We start from the raw sequence: 19,698 nt of genomic DNA on the forward strand, positions 1-19,698 counted from the left end.
ACATTTTTCAGTGTTCTGCACCCACAGGCAAAGGGCTTTCTGTCAGCGGCATCACAGCTGAGCAACACTCGTACCTGTGAGAAACGTCAAAGTTATATAAAGTCCCAGCAATGACGAAAGACGTATTTTCCTATTTGAGTTAATGTGATATTCCTTCAGGGACTCGGCCTCTTGCAGCTCCATTCGGGCCCTCAGATCTTCCAAAGGGAAGCGAAAATCACAGATCAAACGCCACAGAATCAATTACATAACACACAGGATACGACCAGCATGTCTGCCCGAGGCCCTTCTGTTAAAAACAGGGCTTCCCTCGTGTCAACACACCGACATGCATTCTTCACCTGCGCCGATGAGTACACACGATTATGAAATGCACATTTCATCTGCAGCTTCTTCGCTACCCGGACGATAATTATGAAGCGAACGGCACACGTGTCATTAGGAGGCACCATGAAGAAAAGAAGCAGCGGGGCGGGGGGGTTACATATGGGGGCCCGTGGGCTCCTGCGTCCTTCTTTTTTTTTTTTAAGTGTTGGTAATAAAATGTGGCCACCACCTCCCGAAGAGCTCCTGGCCAATGGGAACCCATTGAGCACATTTTTATGTGTCCTCAGAAGAAGGCTTGGGCTTCCCCTGAGCCCGTTCTCCCTGCCAGTCCTTAACATGCGCAGGTAGGACACACTCCTGGGATCTCATGTCCGTGACTCCTTCTGCTCCTGCACCTCACCGCTTGCTCCTCGTCGCCGAGCCCGACCGACTCCCCTCAAGGAGGGAAGTGAAACATGGCCTTCCCCACATCTGGTTTGAGGAGGTAAATATCACATGTGGAATTGTGGAATGTTTTTTGAGCTTTTGTGTAATTTGCATTACAACGACAGACCTGATTCAGTAGGTTTATCGACTTTCCGCGTCCAATCTTCGCAACGTTGGACATTTGCATAAACATTTCCACAATGACTCAGTTCAGTTCCTTCGAATGAGTGAATTTACATTTCATTAACGCCTACGACCAGCATCCCGGAAGACTTTCACACGTACACTGCTCCAAGTCTGCACATTTTCTGCAACAGGACACATTGTTGTTCAGCCGATTGCTTCCCTCTCAACAACGAATCCATTTCAGGGTAATTAAGACAAATGAGAGTGCCGAAATCATGCCAGGAGCGCTGGGCCGGTCTGCGACTCTGGGAGCACCTATGGGCGACGTCACAGCGGAGGTCCCATCAGATGTTGATGAATGCAGGGTATTGAAGACGATGACGTGTCATCACCTAATTGACTTTGACTGATATTTACCGGAATGTGTTTACCGGGTTTTTCTTCACTTTGAACTGCGGTGGCACATAAATCACAACTGTGTGAAACCACAGATCTTAAACACAAACCTTTGATCTTGCAGGATGCAGATAAGACATTTGTAAAGTTGCTGCAGATGTCCTGTAGGTGCATGTTTGACAGCGTAAAAATGTGCGCGCAGGTCGAAGGCTTCATTGAGACGCTTCTAAAAGCTCTTAATCCTTCAATCCGTAAATGGCTTGTGTCTTTTTACGCATGCAAACCTCCGCTTAACAGTGTCTTCATCTGCTAAGCGACACGTTTCAAGCAACAATCGTTTCCGCCAGGTTGATGCTTAAAGTGTGTACCGAAGGAACGAGCACTGCTTTTGTTCTCCGTGATTCATTTTGTTCTTTTCTTTGAAGCTTTGGAGTGTGACTGTGAGTGTTATGAGAGGTGTGAAGCTCACTGGACGTTTACACGACGAGATCCTTTAGTGGAGATAAAACGTCAATAAAATGTGACTTGATGAATAATGAGCATGATTAAGACTGAGCTTAGTTTGGTATGACGGTAAAAGCTAGCTAAAAGCTACTAAACGAGGACATCAATTACTCACATTTTCATTTGATTACATAAATGTGTACCAAAACTTTGGAGAAGAAAATAACAATCTGTGGCTTTTCTGAGGGCTTGACCTCTGCTGCGCTGCGCTAAGCTAACTGTCCGGGCTGCTTCTCTATATTTGACATTTAAGGCTTATCGATCTTCACAAGCTTCATGTTTTTATTCCAAAACGTCCGACTGTTATATCTCTTTGATGAGTTTGAAGGGTGACACATTGAAAGCTTCTCTCGTGTCACATTTCGTGAGTGACGCGTGGCGGCTCCGGCCCAGACCGCAGATGGGTCCGGTGAACGGCGGGCGGCCGATCCCACGGGGGCTTCCGAAGAGGCTCCTTTGGCGTGAAGGGCGGCGTGTTAGAGGCCAGACCTCGGTGGCTTGGCCATTAGTCATCTATCTGACAGTGCAATCACACACACACACACACACACACCGGAGATGGGTTACAGCCTCGGTAACACAGCCCCTCTCTCATTAGTTTTCTTATTGATGAGTGGCAACCTTTCCTTTTGGAAAGGAGTCTTAATTTCACCATCAGTCATGTTGAGGATGGATTTAAGAGACAAACACATTCGCATGTGTGTTTGCATTGGTGCAGGCAGAGTGGGCCAATGATAGACGAAACGAATGGACAACAGTAAAATGTCTTTCACTGTGTATTATCCACCTTCTTCGGGAAATGATCTGATTGGTTGGGTTACACCTGAATGGGCGGAGTCAAGGAACCACGGTCAAAGCCTACGAAGTACGAATCAAGAACCAGTTTAGCTCACTGAATTTGGTTAAATTCCTCCAGAATGTACTTACTGTGTCGTCCCATTTGACCTTTTCTCCCCACTGGAAAGCAAAACTCAGTTTGCTGATGCTGTGCATGGAGGACACCAGCAAAGTGCTTCATGTGAAGTGTTTTATTGATTCGGACTCAAAGGAAATGTCACAGAGAATTAGATGCATGGCTAAATACAGATTTTCTCCGTAATTCCTGAACAGAAATCGTCTACGGACTTCGGCCTGCACACCTGTCTGCGTCGCCCTGCTGTCCTTTCTCCTCGCTCCGGCGTTTGGACGTAAGTCACACACAACACAACACAATATGCAAATGCTGTGCAGTGCACGAGTGCGGATAATACCGCGAGAGGACTCAGGTTAGTGCCGACTGTCGCCAGGCAGGTCGCCCTCTTTATCGGAATTCACAAAGCAAAAGGCCAGAAATAGCATCTGCAGGGGCGCTGCTGGTCTGAGGGATTAGATCTGATTAAATGTCCCCCTCCAATAACCGCAACGCCGTGAAAGGTTTGTGAGACGCGCGCTCATTACTGAACTGTGGTTGGTCTCCCGCTCGTTGCACTAATGATTTGCTCTCTGAGCGTAATGCTGCAGCAGGCAGTAACTTTAACAACTTGAGGCCCACATGCAGTCAGATAAGTCTTTAGGGGTCGTAAATGTGGGATTATAAATACCGTCTCACCGCTTTATCTCATTTCTCAGCAGTTACGTGGGACGTGGGAACGGCTTCCAGATGTGTTGTGTTCACTCTGGTTTCTGTAAATGAGCTGACTCAGGTGGAGGCCCTCCGGCTGTCACCATCCACGTTTTTTAGAGAGCCCCCCCCTCCTGACTCAGGGATAGCCCCCTCTTCTGACACATCCAAGGAATTGATTCTATCGTGTGTAATGTCTTTTAGTACTAAGAAGGTGACTTTCTTAATTCATTCATTTATACTAACAACGGTTTATTATTGACAATGAAAAACTAGGCCAGTGTTGTATTTTGTACATTCACAGAAAGAAAAAAAAAAAAAAAAACAGGAAAGTATTGATCTCGTGGTAAAAGTTCAAACGCAATGGCAGTTTGATGTATTGCAGATTGAAGTTTCCGCCGAAGGAGACTGCCATCTTGATAAATGGTCCACAAAAACAAAGGCCGACCCGCCATGTCGACCATCTCAAAGGTTTCCGGTGACGCATGGCTTTAGTCATGCAACACTGGCGGCCATATTCATCTAAATAACGTCTCAATCTTATTGGAGTCGCCAAGGTCGTCATCCTAAACACAATGTTGATGCAGCTTAGAACGAGATAACAAGATGAGAGTTGTTGTTTTGTCAGAACTCGACCTCAACCGATTGGATGGCGACACCGTCTGCCCGCCGATGAGAAGCGGACAAGATGACCTTCCAGGTAAAGAAAAGCTGATGCGAAAACCACGAGCTCTTAAGCCTCGAAGATCCCTGGGAAAGAACCCAAACGCTCCGCAGGACGGTGGGGTGTTTTAATTAGTTGAACAGGGTGGGCCCCCTAATGCCCCCTAAGACACCGCTGGATTTTAAACGAGGCAAATTAAAACGCTCCGCTCGAGCTTTACGGATTTCGAGTTGGAACAATCCGAACTCAGCGAGATTGTAATTGCTCACCGCCGCCCGGGTTTCAAGCGCATCTGCGCCCCGCGCTGCTCTGCGGTTCGACCCCGTCGTTGGAATGGAAAAGCTCTTCACTTCACACGTGACTCGTTATCATCTCGTTGGCGAGATGTCATCACAACCTCCACCGTCTTAGTCTTGTCCTCCAGTTCTGAGAAAAATGTACGGATCGCTTTAATATTCATAAAACCAGAGAGCAAGAAGATCAAAAGAATTATCATTAACATAAAGCATTAACTTTTTTCATTTGAGTGCGGGAATCATCTCAACTGTATAGGATTTACATGCTAGAGGTTATCAAGTCAAAATGCAACATAGTGTGTACAATACTTCACATTAACACTTTATAATAACTCAATAACAACGACGCGTTTTCTTACTTTGTGACGAGTATTTTCCTCCGCAGGTTTCGATCTGATCACACAGTTCCAGTTGGACGTGGTGCCGCTGAGAGGTGTGAGGAAGGTGGACGGCTCCACCACCCTTCAGGTGGCCTACCGCCTCGACAAGGAGGCCAACTTCCAAATTCCAACCATGTGAGCGCAGCAAAGACGGTGAAACAGATCAAAACGGGCGTCAGCGGTCGTCCTGGCGCAGGTGTTGCGTTATTACAGGTCCTTTACAGATGTTACTGAATCACAAGCAGTGTGTAATTGTTAGAGAAAAAAACATGTCTGAACCTATTTGCCAGACAAAAAGGCAGAGGAGAGGCGCTTTGCTGGTGTGTGATGAAAAAGTGCACACAGGAAACGTGCAGTCAAGTGGAATTCGCCTGTTTGGTCGTGATTTATCTCCCGCTGTACAAAGTCCCTTCAACGTTTGGACTGAACAAAGACAGCACAGCACTGTCTCCGCGTTAAGACATTCCCCCGTTTTTAATTAAAGGTTGGTTGAAACGTGGCTGGAATATCCCGCTTTCACACAGTACTACCTTCTTTTACAACAATCTATCAATGAATCAACAACCACCAAGGCATTCACTTGACCAAGAGACCAAAGGAGTTATTCTGCTGGACTCAGGGGCCTGGAGGGTTTCCGCTGAGGGTCGTGGGTCATAGAGCAGCTTCCTGCTTTGTTCTATAATGCAGCACCGTGTTGCAACCGCAGCATCTAAATACAGAGCTTTTTGCACTTTGTTTGGTCAAGACATCGTTTTGCAAAACTTTGATTTTGAGCGTGCAGTGTCATCGGTTTCATGCCTCCTGCTTCCCAGTGGGTCTGTATTGGGCTAATCTTTTCCTGCGGACCGGCTTTCCTTAAGCTGTTATGCAACTCGCTGGCACCCTTCACCAACGCCGCTCGGGTCCGTCGCGCTGAATGTGAATACACGCTGGTTTCGCCCGCGAGTCCCGTGCGCTTTGAAGTCTGTCCCGGGTCAGCGGGCGTCAGGCTGAACTCCCCCTCCCCTCTTTTTCTGCAGGGCGAAAGCAGCAGGAATTCTCTCACCCTCAGGCAAAGAGTGGTCTTCATTTGTTTTAATGGCAGACAGGAAACTCCTCTTTTATTACTTCACCTTGAACGTTTACAAGACGGTAAAAGTCCGGTGGCAGGGCACATCTACGAAGGCGCCACCTACTGAGGATGTGGCTCGTTAAAAAAAGAAAAGGGAGAAAGGCTCAGCGACTGTGGGTGCTGACTAGCAGTGATTTATGCACTGAGGCTCTTTTACGCATCTCATTTTTTATATAACAGCAGCCCTTATTTCTCTAAAGCATGCCGCTTTAATTCACTTTCTTTCTGACTCTGTAAGTGACGGCAACACTCTCAAGTTATTTCTAGACACGCCTTGTGCTTTATTTAATGATAATGAAGAGTCTTTATTCTGTGATCATGAATGAACTCAAACCCATGCCTTCATGGATTCATGGATTCATGCATTCAAACCCAGCTAGTTCTAACGTGACGCCTCATCTAATTGAAACCACCTTGTGCACAATTTCTCCCTGAGGCTGAACTTCCCTCGCGGCTTCCCTGACGAGTACTCCGTCATGGTGACCTTCCGCATGATCAAGAACACGGTGAGCAAGGTGTGGAACGTCTGGCAGATAGTGGACGAAAGCGGCTACAAGCAAGCCGGCCTGAGGCTCAACGGGGACCAGCAGGCCCTGGAGTACTACCTGATGGGCGCCGACGGCAACCTGCAGACCGTCACCTTCCCCGGCCTCTCCGTGCTCTTCAACACCAAATGGCACAAAGTGATGATCGGCGTGGAGCGCGACCAGGTCACTCTGTACGTGGACTGCCAGCCGGTGGATCAGAGGCCCATCAAGGGAAAAGGCCCCATCAACACGGAGGGAGACACGCTCATTGGCCGGCTGGACGCCGACCCCGACGCCTCCGTGGTGGTGAGTGAGGGTGGAGAATCGACCGCTGCACGTGAGCATGTTCGCCGACTCCGGGTCTACATGTGGTTCTGTCTGTGGCGAGACCGGATCGACGGTGCCCAGACGGAGCTGCTCAGCTGGGTTCCAGTGGAAAGTAAAAAAAAAAACTAATCCCTGCACAAAGCAGCATTGATGGAACATCCAGCTCAGCAGCCAAATGCAGCGAACGGATTCAAAGCTTCAAAGAAACATCCGCACCGCGAAGAAGTGAAGTGAATGCACGCCAGTCCCACCCGCGCAAGTAACGTCGGCGTCTCTTTTCAGTTCGAACTCCAGTGGATGTTGATCCACTGCGACCCAAAGAGGGCCCAGAGAGAGAGCTGCAGCGAGCTGCCCGCCACCGAGGTACAGTAACACGGACTCGGCTCCGCTCGCCCACTGCTGCGGTTTGTGGTTTCACTATGAACGGGTTGCAGAAGCGTCACACACACACACACACACACACACACACACACTGCCAGGCAGTTTTTCCCCCCGAAAACGATTTGCAGCTTGGACAGCGGCTGATCGCAGTTGCAGGGGGAAGGCCGACACGATCCCGTGTTAATCTGCGATGTGCGCGGCCGAAAGCCGCCAGCGGCGCAGCTCCATCGCTGAACTTTTAACGACAGCGAGGAAGCTTGATCTAATTAAAGCCGTGAGATCAGGGATCCCGGCCTGCTGAGTGGGCGAAGCGTGAGGTTTTTTTTTTGTGGTTACCATTTTATATAAAGTCAGCACAGAACACAACATGTGCCACTTGTGTTAATGTTAGTTGGCCCCTTTGCAACATGGAAACAACACGAGGCCCAACAACGCCGTGGTTGCATCTAAACGTTTCCAACTACTACACCGACTTTGCTTTCAGGAAAAATTGGCATCAGAAGAGTTGAAAGTGTTGCGACGCGTAGTGAAGATGTAAAATGCTTTAACGGGTTGCACATGTGGCCCCCGTCTGAAATAACTTTCTGAAAACAGGCACACTTCCTGCTTCTACTTGATCATCCGCTGACAGGAATGCAACGTAACACCTGCCGCCTGCTGTTTAAGACCACGCCAATTGATTTTCTCCACCCGCGTTGCCTAGGAACAAGGGTGGAGCTTACCTTAGCATGCACTTTTTAAGGTAGTAACATAAGAAATAAGTTGGTTTTATCTTTTTGTTTTTGCTTCGTTCTCAGGTTTCTGTTGAAATGTGGTTCGTTGGCGTTGACGTCGGGGTTTAAGAGTCTGAAATGTCAATCTCACTCAAAAAGAAAGTTCCACATTCGTTCTCGGACGGTTTCTAAGCAGCAGCCAAAGGTTTAAACCAGCGCGTTCGCCTGGTTTAAACCTTTTCAGTTGACTTTGCACAACCAAATACACACCGTGAAGCAGTTTCCTGATCAGAACTGATTCCGCCACATTCATGTGATGTGATGTGATTATTATTATTATTATTATTAGCATTCATTTTCAAAGTCAGGAGTTACTGCACCCACATTTCCTTGACGTAGCTCATCATCTCCAACACGCCGTCTATTACTGCGATTTCTGCCTCGGAGAAATAGTGAAAAATGCCCCTCTGCCGTCTCCCGTTGGAGGCAGGAAGTGTTTCAGGCTGACATCCCTGCACCAATCTGTACATGGGGGGGGGGTGTTGGTCCTATGGGCTGTGTGGTCACATGACAGCATGACATACTCACTGCTACATGAACAGGCTTCTGCTGACACTTTTGGTGAGGGTGGTGTGACTACTTTCACTAACTCTCCCTTTATCTGATTTCTCTTGCTTCTTCAGATGTTTGCCAATGCTGAGGTATTTACTTTACTCCTTTTTGCTTTTTCATTTTAAGCCAACAATCGACTGCCGTGCTTTGGTTGCCTACTTGCCTCTTTGTTCTAAGCCTTATTTATGGTGCTGTGTTTGATGGCTGTTTTTTTTATCACAGTGATTTATATGTAGTGATTAATGTGCAATGTACCAAATTAGAAACATGTCTGCAGGCTGTAAAGAGATACATGCACTTTAATAGATTTACATTAACACAAAGGTACCAAATGGACCTGCTTGGTGCAAACATTTTTGTGTTTAATATGTAAAGCGTTCTGTGTAAAGTAATATGTTTGACAATTGTGGATGAATGATTTGATAACAGCGGTCGCTGAAGGTTTCCATAACTCGTTTTAATCACGGGTTTAATTGCAAGCTGCGCTCACGGTTTTCACTCGCTGACCGGTCGCCTTTGCTCTCAGCCTGACAAATCACTCCAAGGCCCCCCAGGAGCCCCCGGCCCAGAGGGCCCCCGAGGGCCTCAAGGAGAAAACGGCAGGGACGGGAGAGATGTAAGTGTTTCTTGCCGGAGTCTTTTATTACCCGAAGCCTTTCCACCAACACAAAGCAAGTGTTTGTACATGAATGTCGCCGCTTTCTTTAACTTTGTTGTTTCATTCGTCCATTCAGGGTCTTCCGGGTTCCACTGGCAGTCCAGGCAGTGTCGTAAGTATTTCATGTTCTCACAGAATACTCACAGCAGGCTGTGGATCGTTCTCTTTCTTATCGTGTGAAACATTCTGTGCCTGATTTGTCCAAACAAGAGCCCAAAAGAGACGACGAAACTGAACGTTCCTGTTCCTTCTTCTCTTTTTTTTATAATGAATGTCATTCAGTGACATTTGATGATCAAGTTCATTATTTAGTCCACGAACGCAAGGCCACTTCCCACAATGAAGGTCTGAAGTTCACCGACTTCCACTGGGAGGTTTTAAAGAACCAAATACATCATTCAAAAGTGACCACCAAACAAAAATAATGAAAGAACCTATAGACTCTATGGTGGGAGGAACCAGTTATATTCAGCTATATACATTCAACATCTATGTTGTTTGATCATTGTATCTTATACTGACACAGTTTAAGCGTAATATGTACAAACAGATTCGTTCTCATGTTACTGTTGGTGGTGATTTTAAGTGAACATCCCCCAAATGTTCACGCGTCTATTTTTAGAACTTAACAAGTGGATATTTAAATGTAACTTCATTACTATGTTGACATGTTCCTGTTATAAGCTCCATTAGATAACTTCAATATGCAAAGCTACTTAGATGAAGCAGTTATTGAACGTTAATGTTATTTCTGCTGCACTGTATAATTAACGCCTCCCTTTGTAGTTCTGTTGAAAGTCTCTGGTCACGTGAGATGCACGAGGAAGACGTTCATTCTTCTTCTGTTCCGCAGGGCAGCAAAGGAGAGCAGGGCGAGATCGGCCTTCCTGGACAGAGAGGCCTGCCCGGCCTTCAAGGACCTGCTGTGAGAACAGTCGGCTCTTCAAACGCTTTCCCATGAGCGCCGGTGGGTCCGTGTGTGACGGTGTGTTTCTCTGTCGCAGGGTTCTCCGGGTCTGATGGGCCCCAGAGGGCCTGTGGGGGAGAGAGTGAGTATCCAACGACGTCCAGTCACACTCATTTCAATGGGTCATTATACAGCATAATAACAAAGTCATGTATGTGGGTATATGTTTAAAAAATAATAGTATTGTTAGTGTGTCGTACAAAAGTAATAAAAAAGTCACAATATAACATAATAAGTCCTTAAATAATCGAAAGAAAGATGTGTATTTCGTGTTGTACAAATTGGTAATTGTAGTAAAAGTGTCATCTTAATGTCCAGGAATGTTTGGAATGTTATTGCAACAGATAAAAAAGACATCGTATGTCAGTACAGTGGCTAAGAATACTTTGTCATAAAAAGTCATAGTAAAGTAAATGTGTAATAAGTCCTGTGTAATTCCTAACATCGCATGTCGTACAGTAAAATAATATGGTGACGTTTGCCTCCTGAATGCAGGGACTTCATGGATTTCCTGGAGCCGCCGGTCCTCCCGTAAGTTGAAACATGTGAAAGCAGCTTGGAGATGACACTGTAAGACGCCGTGATGTTAATGTCTCTACATGCATGTCTTGTGTCTGTGTTTCACAGGGCCCAGCAAGCGAAGGACCCCCCGTATGTGTTTGCAACATCTCATTTCTCGTGAAACTTCGTTGCACATGCACGACTATTTGTTGCCACGTTAACTTGTGTGTGTGTGTGTGTGTCCGTCTGTGAAAGGGGCCCCCGGGGAAGCCAGGGACCCCCGGAGATGAAGGGAACATCGGGCCCGAGGTGAGAAAGACATACATTCTAACGCGTTGATGAAACAACGTGCAAATAATCACTAAGTACTTTGGCTTTGGTATTAAGCAGAGTGTACTTTACTGACGTACTTCCTTTTAAAACGATAAATTAAAGTGAGAGTAAATGAGAGTAAAAAATATTTAAGGAAGATGTGCTAATGAAATATACTACTGTGTGTTGGGGGGGGGACCACTAAAATACAAAAGTCTCTTAAGTAATAAAAGTAAATGCAGCAGGTCGCGTCGGTAAAGGGTATTCTGTCTGTAGATCATTTATGTGAGTTTGACTGACAACACAAGAAGAGTATTTTTAAGATATTTATATATCAATATATATAGACATATATCAAAGTTTGCTTTTTTGTATCTAAAATAAAACGTTATGAAAGCATTTTGTGTTCTTTCAGGGTCAACCTGGACCCAGAGGGTCACCGGGCACATCAGGGCCTCCTGGTCTTCCTGGTCCACCAGGGCCTGTGGTAAGTTCCACTGCTCTCATATAATATCACAGGGTTTCTCATAGAGCTGAACAACTTACTGGTCTGCTCACATCTGAAACAGCAAGTTAGTTAGAGTGCGTTTGCGTCCTCGTCTCCTTTCACGTTTCCTCTCTGGGGATTTCCTGCTGGTGGGTTTCTGAGGACATCTACACCTACTTTTAGATGTCACTCTGTTGCGTTTTAGGGGCCGCCTGGTGCCACCAATGAGGGAAGCGGGGAACCTGTGAGTGTCTTTCTGTCTTTCGCACCCTGGACGCGCGACATTTCTCATCGCGTTGACTCATTGAAGTGCAGGGTCTCTGCTCTGATGGCTGAGTGTGTTCTGTCTGTCCCCTCTCTGGCCCACAGTGTCCCGCTGCCTGTCCCGCTGGCCGACAGGGAATGGCCGGGCTTCCAGGGCTGAAGGTAACAGATAAATAAATAAATAAAACGTTTTATGACTGTTACACTTTGGATCGAGATGCCTGTCTCTCTGTGTTGCATTGGATGGCGATGTGTGAGAGACACATCAGTATGTGGACATGTGGATCATGGATGCTTGTGCACAAGCCCTCTCCTTCAATTCAGGACCAAATAACTACATTCATGTTCATGCAAAGTAGTGAACGATTAATCGTTGCCTTCAGGGACATGCGGGCTTGCCTGGAGAACCTGGAAAGGACGGAGAGCCTGGAGACAAGGTACTGATGTGTGATATCCCTCCCTTACTTGTGACAAAGCACTGAGTGAATTCCCATTTCCAGTCAAATGCTGCACACGTTGAAAGAGATGGAGAACCACCTGCACGTCATTTGATTGCAGCCCCGTAAACAGTTTAATGCGATTATCTCGGTTCTTGCAATTTGATTAATTTGTCCTTGTTTACCGCAGGGAGAGGATGGAGAGCCAGGTCTTCAGGGCCCACCAGGACGCATGGGAGATGACGTGAGAGGAAACCTATTCATAAGAAACGTTTTTTTTTTTTATTCCAAAACGTAATTCACTGTAACTCAATGAGTTACAGGAAGTGATTTGAAGTCATTTATATATATTATATAATGATGTTGTGTCATTTCAGGGGCAAAGAGGGCCCATTGGCTTCCCTGGAACTCTGGGAGAAAAGGGAGACAGAGTAAATCGCAGCCACGTTTTCTCTTAATGAACCGAGTCGTGCTCATAACAAACAAAGGAAACATTTACCGGCACGCGGCGCCCATGCAAACATCCGTCTCCTTCTCTGTGTTCGCAGGGACCTCCCGGGTTCAACGGCGTCCCTGGGCCCACCGGCCCCCCCGGAGCTCCTGTAAGCACTCTGAGCCTCCATCTGCTTTCGTACCTCCCGGTCTGCCGCCTTCATCGTCTCCCGGGACGGGATGTCATTGAAAACCATTATCCATTATCTTTCCTCAGGGTGTGGAGGGAGCCCGTGGACGTCAAGGTTTGGAGGGGCCCAAGGGTGACGAGGTGAGTCCTGCGATTTTAACATCAGGATTATTTGCGCACAGGCCAAAGCGTTGTCTAAAAGCCTGCTTTGATCACATCAGGGAGCTGTGGGGCCTCAAGGAGAGCAAGGTCCAGGAGGGGAAAAGGGAGACGCTGTAGGTTTGCTGATGGGATGCAAATATTTATTCTTCAGGCGCGATGCTTTTATTCATGAGTGACGAGAGTGCGTCTTAACTGTGGCGTTTCAGGGAGAGCCCGGTGAAGATGGCGTGAATGGACTCCCGGGATTGGATGGAGCAAAGGTGACCCAAAATATCCAAATTCCCTCTTTAGGATGTAAAGCTTAGAGTACAAGTTGACCAACACGTTGACAACCTATTCTTTACTATATGTGTATGAGTAATCCTCCACTCAACAGGGAGAGTCTGGTGCTGCTGGAGCTGCTGGTCTCAGGGGGATTGTGGGTATTCCCGTAAGTTCAATTCAATTATCCTAAAATTCTCTTTTGTGAATGTTGTGAACTTACGATAGTGAGATATATTTTTGACATATTATGTGTGTCGGCCTCTTAGTCTTTTTCTATATGTGTGATGAGCTCAGCATTATTGGTTATTAACAAGAGAATGCCAATGAAGTAGCTCTATAACAGCTCATTTTCTGCCTTCATGTGATGTGTTACTGTTCCCAGGGGCTGCCGGGGTCACAGGGACCAGTTGGACCCACTGGCCCAAAGGTGATTGGAATCATCTCCTGTACAATGAGGCGTGTCCAAATAGTGCATTCAAATGTCGTAGCACTATTAACCTTCAACAGAACCAGAAGTCGTAATTCCAAAGACTGACACAGTCCCTGTTTTGTGGATTCAGGGGGAAGTTGGGGAAGAAGGACCCGTCGGGCCGGTTGGACTTCCCGGAAAGACTGTGAGATCCTCCCGTAAAGCTCCCAATAACACTTTTTCATTAATGTCCCGCAAATTGTCAAAGCCAACATCTGTTTGAACACAGGGTGAGGCCGGAGACGATGGAGAAGATGGGGAAAAGGGAGATAAAGGAGCAACCGTGAGTCTACGTTAGCTTTGTAGTCGTGTTCACATCTCTATAATTGTGCGTGTTTAGTGGATATTTGTCAATGTGTAAATGATGTAGATGAGGTTTTAATCATATTTAATCAATTTCCAGGGTGGAACTGGAAAACAAGGACCAGTGGGACCTGCTGGTCCTCCAGGAATCCATGTGAGACTCATTGTTCATATAAAGTTTACATTCACTTTGATGATTAAACTGCAAGAAAACACATTAAAAAGCACTTGTAGCCAAAATGGTTTACAGAGTCTGTTGATACAGAGAATTTATAGAAACCAATAACTGTAAAAAGGTTGTATTTCTAGGGGGAAAAGGGAGATAAAGGTCTTGCTGGTGCTAATGGACTGAAGGGTCATACTGGACACAAAGGTGATCAGGTTAGACAAATCCAATTTTACCAATATTACTTTAACAATCTTTACCCACCTCAAAAAGTACCTCAAATTCCACTCATCACGTGTTCTGTAGGGCCCAATGGGACTGGTGGGACCAAAAGGAAGCCAGGTGAGAACTATTCCAACCTCAGTATACCTTTCGACACTTTCGTGGTATTTCAGCGGCCCAACAAGAAGCTAACTGTTACTTTTTGCATTCAGGGGGACCCGGGCGTAGCTGGAGATTCAGGGGTGAAGGGAGATCAGGTATCTGAAGCTGAAGGTTTTTTTTAACTCGTGTCTGTTGAAAATGCTCCGACCGGCGTGTGAGTGTTCTTGAAAGAAGTCGACTAATCATCGTGTGTGTTCAGGGCCCGCCCGGCGTTACCGGACTCAAGGGAGAGGTACGAAAGCCTCGACTGCAGCTCTCAAACATCCCTGTCGTTCCCAGACTTTTGCATTAAAATGACTGATGAATTGATAATACGGCCGCTGTGTTCTCGTTTGAATTGGATGGTAATGCCCTCTATGTCTTTTTCAAGCGCGGCGAGAAGGGCCTACGGGGAGCAACAGGAGATGAAGGCAGACCAGGCCAGACGGGCCACGAGGGTTTGCCCGGTCCAATGGGAGCTCAAGGACTGGAGGGTGAGGCGGGCGTTCCTGGAGCAACAGGCCCCAGAGGTCTACCTGTAAGTGCCATTGCAAATGTACAGTACAGACACACGCAGCCTCCGGTTAACGATCAACTGCCACCAAAGCTGATGATGATGCTCCCATCGGCCTCAAATGACAAATGTGCTAAGTAGCAAACCCCGCTAAGATCTCAGTAAACGGTTCAACCTCAGGCCCTTGTGAACTGCTGGCCGCTTTCAGTGGTCCAGAGACTAGAAAGACGCTGTACTAATGCAATTCAATTTACTGTGAAAAGCTAAAACAAGATGGCTAGTAAGAGATATTGAAATGAAAAGAAAGTCACTTTGCATGTTTGTTCTCCTGTTCACAGGGCCCCAAAGTGAATGATGACCAGCTCCGGGAAATGTGCTCCGCCGTTGTCGAAGGTGTGGATTGTTCAGTCAATAAGAATCCGTGATTTTATCTTTAACTTCTACTCATAAAGTCCAGATGGGACACATGCTGAACATCGCGGCGAGGTCATTCCTCATCGACTTCATTTGTGTCCCAACGGTATTACTTCCAAAATGTCTGCCTGGCTGCTCAGGACATTTGGAATGATAACCAGCCCTACATTACATTCGAGCTGTTCTAGCCATCTGCACAACCGATCGTGGCCACTTCCTGCCTTGAGCTGATTTGTTCTTTGCTCCTGCAGAACAATTGGCTGAGTTCATGAAAGAGTTTCTGAAGAGGCCGGCAGCCATTGGTTCCCCTGGTATTCCCGGACCGGCAGGACTTCCCGGTGCCGCTGGACCAGCCGGAGCTACAGGAGCAGCAGGCACTCCGGGCCTGAATGGGGCCAAAGGTCATCCAGGGTTTTATGGACTTCCAGGAGCACCAGGCAAAAAAGGTACGATTCAGGAAACAAGGCTGAAAACGTCCCTCTCCATTAAACCCACGGCCTCTTTGAGTCATATCAGTGCTGTTTATTCTGTTCCACAGGTGATAATGGGCCAAAGGGGGACAAGGGAGACAAGGGAGAGGACGGTGTGGGAATCAAAGGAAGCCAAGGAGCGCCAGGTGCACCAGGTAAGGCCACCTTTCTGTCATAATGGCGGCACTTCTAACTACTTTAACTAAAATCGACCTCACGGTCTTAAGTTAAAAAAAGTCATAAAGAAAGTGAGAAGAGTTTTCCTTACCATCTGCCGCTACCATCACACCTGTTTTTTGCACCTCAGGGGCAAAAGGCGCTGACGGCGTTGGCAAGGACGGCCAAACCGGACCACGCGGCGAGCCGGGGAGCCCCGGTGACCCCGGAGCGGCCGGTCCCCGGGGCCCCTCGGGGCCGCCCGGCCTCTGCGACCCGTCGACTTGCATAAGCAGACTTCCGCCGCTCTACATGGTCGGCGGAAAGAAGTCTGCCGGCTACAAGAACTAACGAGGCGCGAGGGCTCGTTAGCACACTCCAGATTGCATCCTGCAGCTCCACGTCACCACCTTCCGGGGGTCCTCCCATGTCTCCGTCTGAGCCGCGGATCTAAGAGACGTGGCGGGAATCAGAGACCGGAAACAACTGTAGAATACCGTAAAAGACATTTAAACTTGTTTGTGATATTAGTGAGAGCTTATCTGCTGTTCAGAGATGGCTGCTACTGATGCCCAAGCAACTTCTTCCAGACGACGACGGGCGCACGCCCGCGAGTTACACCCGAATCAAACACATCCGAGTCCGACTGAAGCCGTATCGACTGGAAAAACCACCCTGTAAAGCCTACAGCACGTGAGGAACATACTTTGCCAAAGAGGAACTAATCTTTGAGGCCACGAGAAAAGTACAAAAATGTAACGTCTACAATTCTCTGTGAGTGCAGACCTGAGGCGACGTCTCCAACAACGTGGGCCTTTTTCATCACGGAGCGCACATTTGTTTTGTCGTATCGGTTTGTTCTTTTTCAAACAATTGAATAAAATTATGGGTTTTAGAAGTGTTTCACGTTACTGTGTTATGGAGCATGCCGTCTTTCTTCGGTTCATAGGTATGCATGTGACAAAAAGTCCCTTCATTCGGCCGAGGCCACAGTAAAATGGTTTTATGAGGAAGAGGTCCCCGGGTTGCCATGGTTATTGTCTCTACTCAGGAGGACACTGTGGTCTGGCTACAAAGCCGTCAGGGAGGTGAACATCCCCGTCTGCACAGCACCAATACAGAGACACGCTGATTGATTATTACTCTGAACACGGCAGGTGATTTTACAGATTTGGCTTGCGGATATTTGACTTGGCAGATTTTGACTTTTAGAGGCAGAACTGAGAAATATTTTTTAAATAACGTGAGACGAGAAGAAATCAAAGTATATATTATAAAATGAAACCTTTCCCGTCTTTATTATACAGTACAGTACATGTCTTAAAAGATACAATATGCTACTAATTTAAAATATCTTAGCACCAATGAGTAAAGAGGAGAAAAAGGAGGGAAAACAGTATAACGTATTTTAGTCAATGCGTTACAACACTTGTATTGGTTCAAATTGTGAATAATTTAGCATTATAACTTCATCAGGTTATTGGTGACTGTAACAAACCAAGAAAGGGAAAATACTGATATGGTTCAATTGTTCAATCCTAAATCATGACAGTGAGGCAGCAAACAGATATCTTTAGAATGATAGAATGATAAATGGTATGAAACCATTTAAAGAGCAGGTATATTCCAGGTATCATCCATTGAGGGATACATTTAATTCGAAGCCTCATTGCATCTCGAGCTGCTCCCGACCGACGTGACGAGAGGAGCCAGAATGCGGAGGCGACCTGTCGGGTTCACCGAGCACCAAGAAACAGCGCGTGACCGTCGCAGGACACTTTATTTTGAAGCAGGGAAATCGCTTAAAAAGAATCTCAGATTAGAATCTCAACATAGAAAATAGTTCTCTGCTGCAATATGAATGTTCTTCATCTCGTATATTGCACCTTTAAATTTAATCATTTCTTAACATTCTCCCCCATGAACTGCAGTAACACAACCAATGAATTTAGCGGGGGTGTATTATATCTTCAATGAATTCAACTTTTTGGAAGAATGACAAAGCCTTGAACTTTTGCCTCCATAGCAGCCGAAACACGGCAGTCTGCTTCACCAACATGTTCAAAACTAAGTTGTCGCAGCCACTTTACTTTTTTGAATGAATGACCTTCCGCTGGGTAACCTGAGCGGGAGATTGTGAGCATCACTGATCCATGAAGGGATGAATTTTGATCGCGTCGTACTGTTTCTACAAGCTCAATTTGAGGATATGTCTGTATTCTCTTGGTGAATGCTGCTCCTCCACGTCTCTTCTTCTGTGGTGCGAAGCGACGACTCGCTTCATGTTCGTGACGGGAAGACAAATGTGATCGCTTTTGTGGAGGTTATTAAATAGGTTCAAGATGACCAGCACCTCTGAGGCTCGGGAGAGGTGTAATTGGTCCGTGAGGGGGAGGTGGGGAGGTGGGGTGGGGGGGGTTGGGAGATCTTCCAAATGGTTACCACAGAAGTCTGGTCTACAGGATGCAGGGAAGCAACTTTCCAACTTTAGGCTCTGGGGGACAAACAAGAAAGGATGACGTCCTTTCACAGTGGGGGGGGCCCAGCTGCCTAACAGGCCCGAGCGGACAGAGAGGAAGTGACACGTTAAGAGAAAGCCGTGAGAAACAGGCAGCTTTTCAAGAGAGGCGAACAAAGGCGGCAATTAAACAGCCTCCTCGAAGCCGTTTACTGCTCGAGGGCCACTTCATTAAACACAAGCGTACGAATGTAACGGTCTCCACCGCTATCTTTAGAACAACTAAATATAAGCGCACTCGGCATGTTGTTGATGTTTGCCACAGATTTAGAATGACACGTCCTGTAGACACTTTGTGCAAAACACAACTGAACTTGGGAATCGAAGATTGCAACCCTCTCCACAATCTTCCGCAATATTCCGCCTTCAGTAATCCAATTTCAATTTGTTTTTAGGGGGGAATTACATTTCAATGCCTGTTTTGGGGCACCAGTAATATCTGAAACAAGGCCACATAAGCCCACTGCTACCAGCGTGGAGAGCTGGTGCAAAGAAGTGGCCTTTTATTGCCGTCCACACTCACTCATTAACACTGCTACGCTATATCACTGCTGGTATTTGAGATTGTGCATGTCCCTCCCCTCCTCCTTCCCATCAATTACAATAAAACCGATCACTGAGTAATGATGTGGCCGACGATCCGCAGCCAGAGAGCGAGTTGGTGAGCGGTAACTGACGTCTGATGCTGGACGCAGAAGCGCGGGGGTCTGGGAAGAGTTTCTCAGGTTGTGAGGCAGGAAAAATAAAAGCGCTGAAGATGTTTACCGGCAAACAAAGCATGTGAGGAAAAGAAAAATGTATTAGCTGCCCCCATTTCACCCCGCGCTGAATCCCCATCCTTCCTTAAACATACCAAATACAAACAAAACAAAGAACCTGGCCGGCAGCAGGTGCTGCTTCTGCCCCCCATGATGAGGTTATCTTAAAAACAAAACAAAAAGTTCTTGATTCGGACCAAGTTCATAAATACAGCTGGACTTCAAGCTCTGTGTCCCTTCTCTCTTAGGTCCCCTTGACATTTTTGGTGTGGGGTCTCTGCGCCAGGCTGGCGTAGTAGGCACACTGGCTGGGGTCACACTGGCCGGTGGGACCCGGAGGTCCGGGTTGACCGTGGGGGCCGGGGTTTCCTGGCTCTCCCTGGGCTCCGGCTTGCCCGGGGCCCCCGTCTTTACCGTAACCGGGCAGACCGGCTGGACCTGTCGTGGTAAAAAAGGGAACAATTTGAGGATCCAAATCCGGGTGAGGGGAACTTGAGAAGGTT

The 19,698-nt window shown here is 47.0% G+C and overlaps 2 protein-coding genes across 7 annotated transcripts in view; one reads left to right on the forward strand and one right to left on the reverse strand.

Moving 5' to 3' along the window:
• Nucleotides 1-643: 643 nt before the first annotated feature.
• On the forward strand, nucleotides 644-16,817 carry col9a1c (collagen, type IX, alpha 1c). Of its 4 annotated transcripts, XM_040188423.2 has the most exons (38): nucleotides 644-811; nucleotides 2,890-2,966; nucleotides 4,008-4,079; nucleotides 4,725-4,854; nucleotides 6,267-6,663; nucleotides 6,967-7,047; nucleotides 8,462-8,479; nucleotides 8,917-9,006; nucleotides 9,125-9,160; nucleotides 9,902-9,973; nucleotides 10,053-10,097; nucleotides 10,511-10,546; nucleotides 10,643-10,666; nucleotides 10,772-10,825; nucleotides 11,244-11,315; nucleotides 11,521-11,559; nucleotides 11,685-11,741; nucleotides 11,963-12,016; nucleotides 12,207-12,260; nucleotides 12,394-12,447; nucleotides 12,565-12,618; nucleotides 12,726-12,779; nucleotides 12,860-12,913; nucleotides 13,007-13,060; nucleotides 13,177-13,230; nucleotides 13,447-13,491; nucleotides 13,625-13,678; nucleotides 13,763-13,816; nucleotides 13,937-13,990; nucleotides 14,146-14,217; nucleotides 14,309-14,344; nucleotides 14,437-14,481; nucleotides 14,586-14,618; nucleotides 14,757-14,903; nucleotides 15,218-15,272; nucleotides 15,545-15,739; nucleotides 15,832-15,918; nucleotides 16,071-16,817. In XM_040188423.2, the coding sequence occupies exons 1-38, from the start codon at nucleotides 783-785 to the stop codon at nucleotides 16,268-16,270; spliced, it is 2,838 nt and encodes a 945-aa protein (XP_040044357.2). In that variant the 5' UTR covers nucleotides 644-782; the 3' UTR covers nucleotides 16,271-16,817. The 4 variants fall into 4 exon arrangements, with proteins under 4 accessions (XP_040044357.2, XP_040044360.2, XP_040044358.2 ...); XM_040188426.2 differs by lacking the exon at nucleotides 11,521-11,559; XM_040188424.2 differs by lacking the exon at nucleotides 8,462-8,479.
• Nucleotides 16,818-17,186: 369 nt separating this feature from the next.
• The window catches only part of col22a1 (collagen, type XXII, alpha 1), a 36,660-nt gene continuing 34,148 nt past the window's right edge, over nucleotides 17,187-19,698 (reverse strand). For all 3 annotated transcript variants that reach the window (XM_040188421.2, XM_040188420.2, XM_040188419.2), the window contains one exon: nucleotides 17,187-19,633. In XM_040188421.2, coding sequence (XP_040044355.2) covers nucleotides 19,440-19,633 — 194 coding nt within the window. In that variant the 3' untranslated portion in view covers nucleotides 17,187-19,439. The remainder of the gene's footprint in view (nucleotides 19,634-19,698) is intronic.

The sequence above is a fragment of the Gasterosteus aculeatus genome, chromosome 10 (assembly GCF_964276395.1).
Source record: "Gasterosteus aculeatus chromosome 10, fGasAcu3.hap1.1, whole genome shotgun sequence".
NCBI lineage: Eukaryota > Metazoa > Chordata > Actinopteri > Perciformes > Gasterosteidae > Gasterosteus > Gasterosteus aculeatus.

Coding starts and splice junctions, on each gene's coding strand:
- col9a1c (XM_040188423.2), top strand. CDS start 783: ATGGCCTTCCCCACATCTGGTTTGAGGAG. Junction 12,448..12,564: donor TGGGAGAAAAGGGAGACAGA/GTAAATCGCAGC, acceptor CTGTGTTCGCAG/GGACCTCCCGGGTTCAACGG. Junction 12,780..12,859: donor AGGGGCCCAAGGGTGACGAG/GTGAGTCCTGCG, acceptor TGATCACATCAG/GGAGCTGTGGGGCCTCAAGG.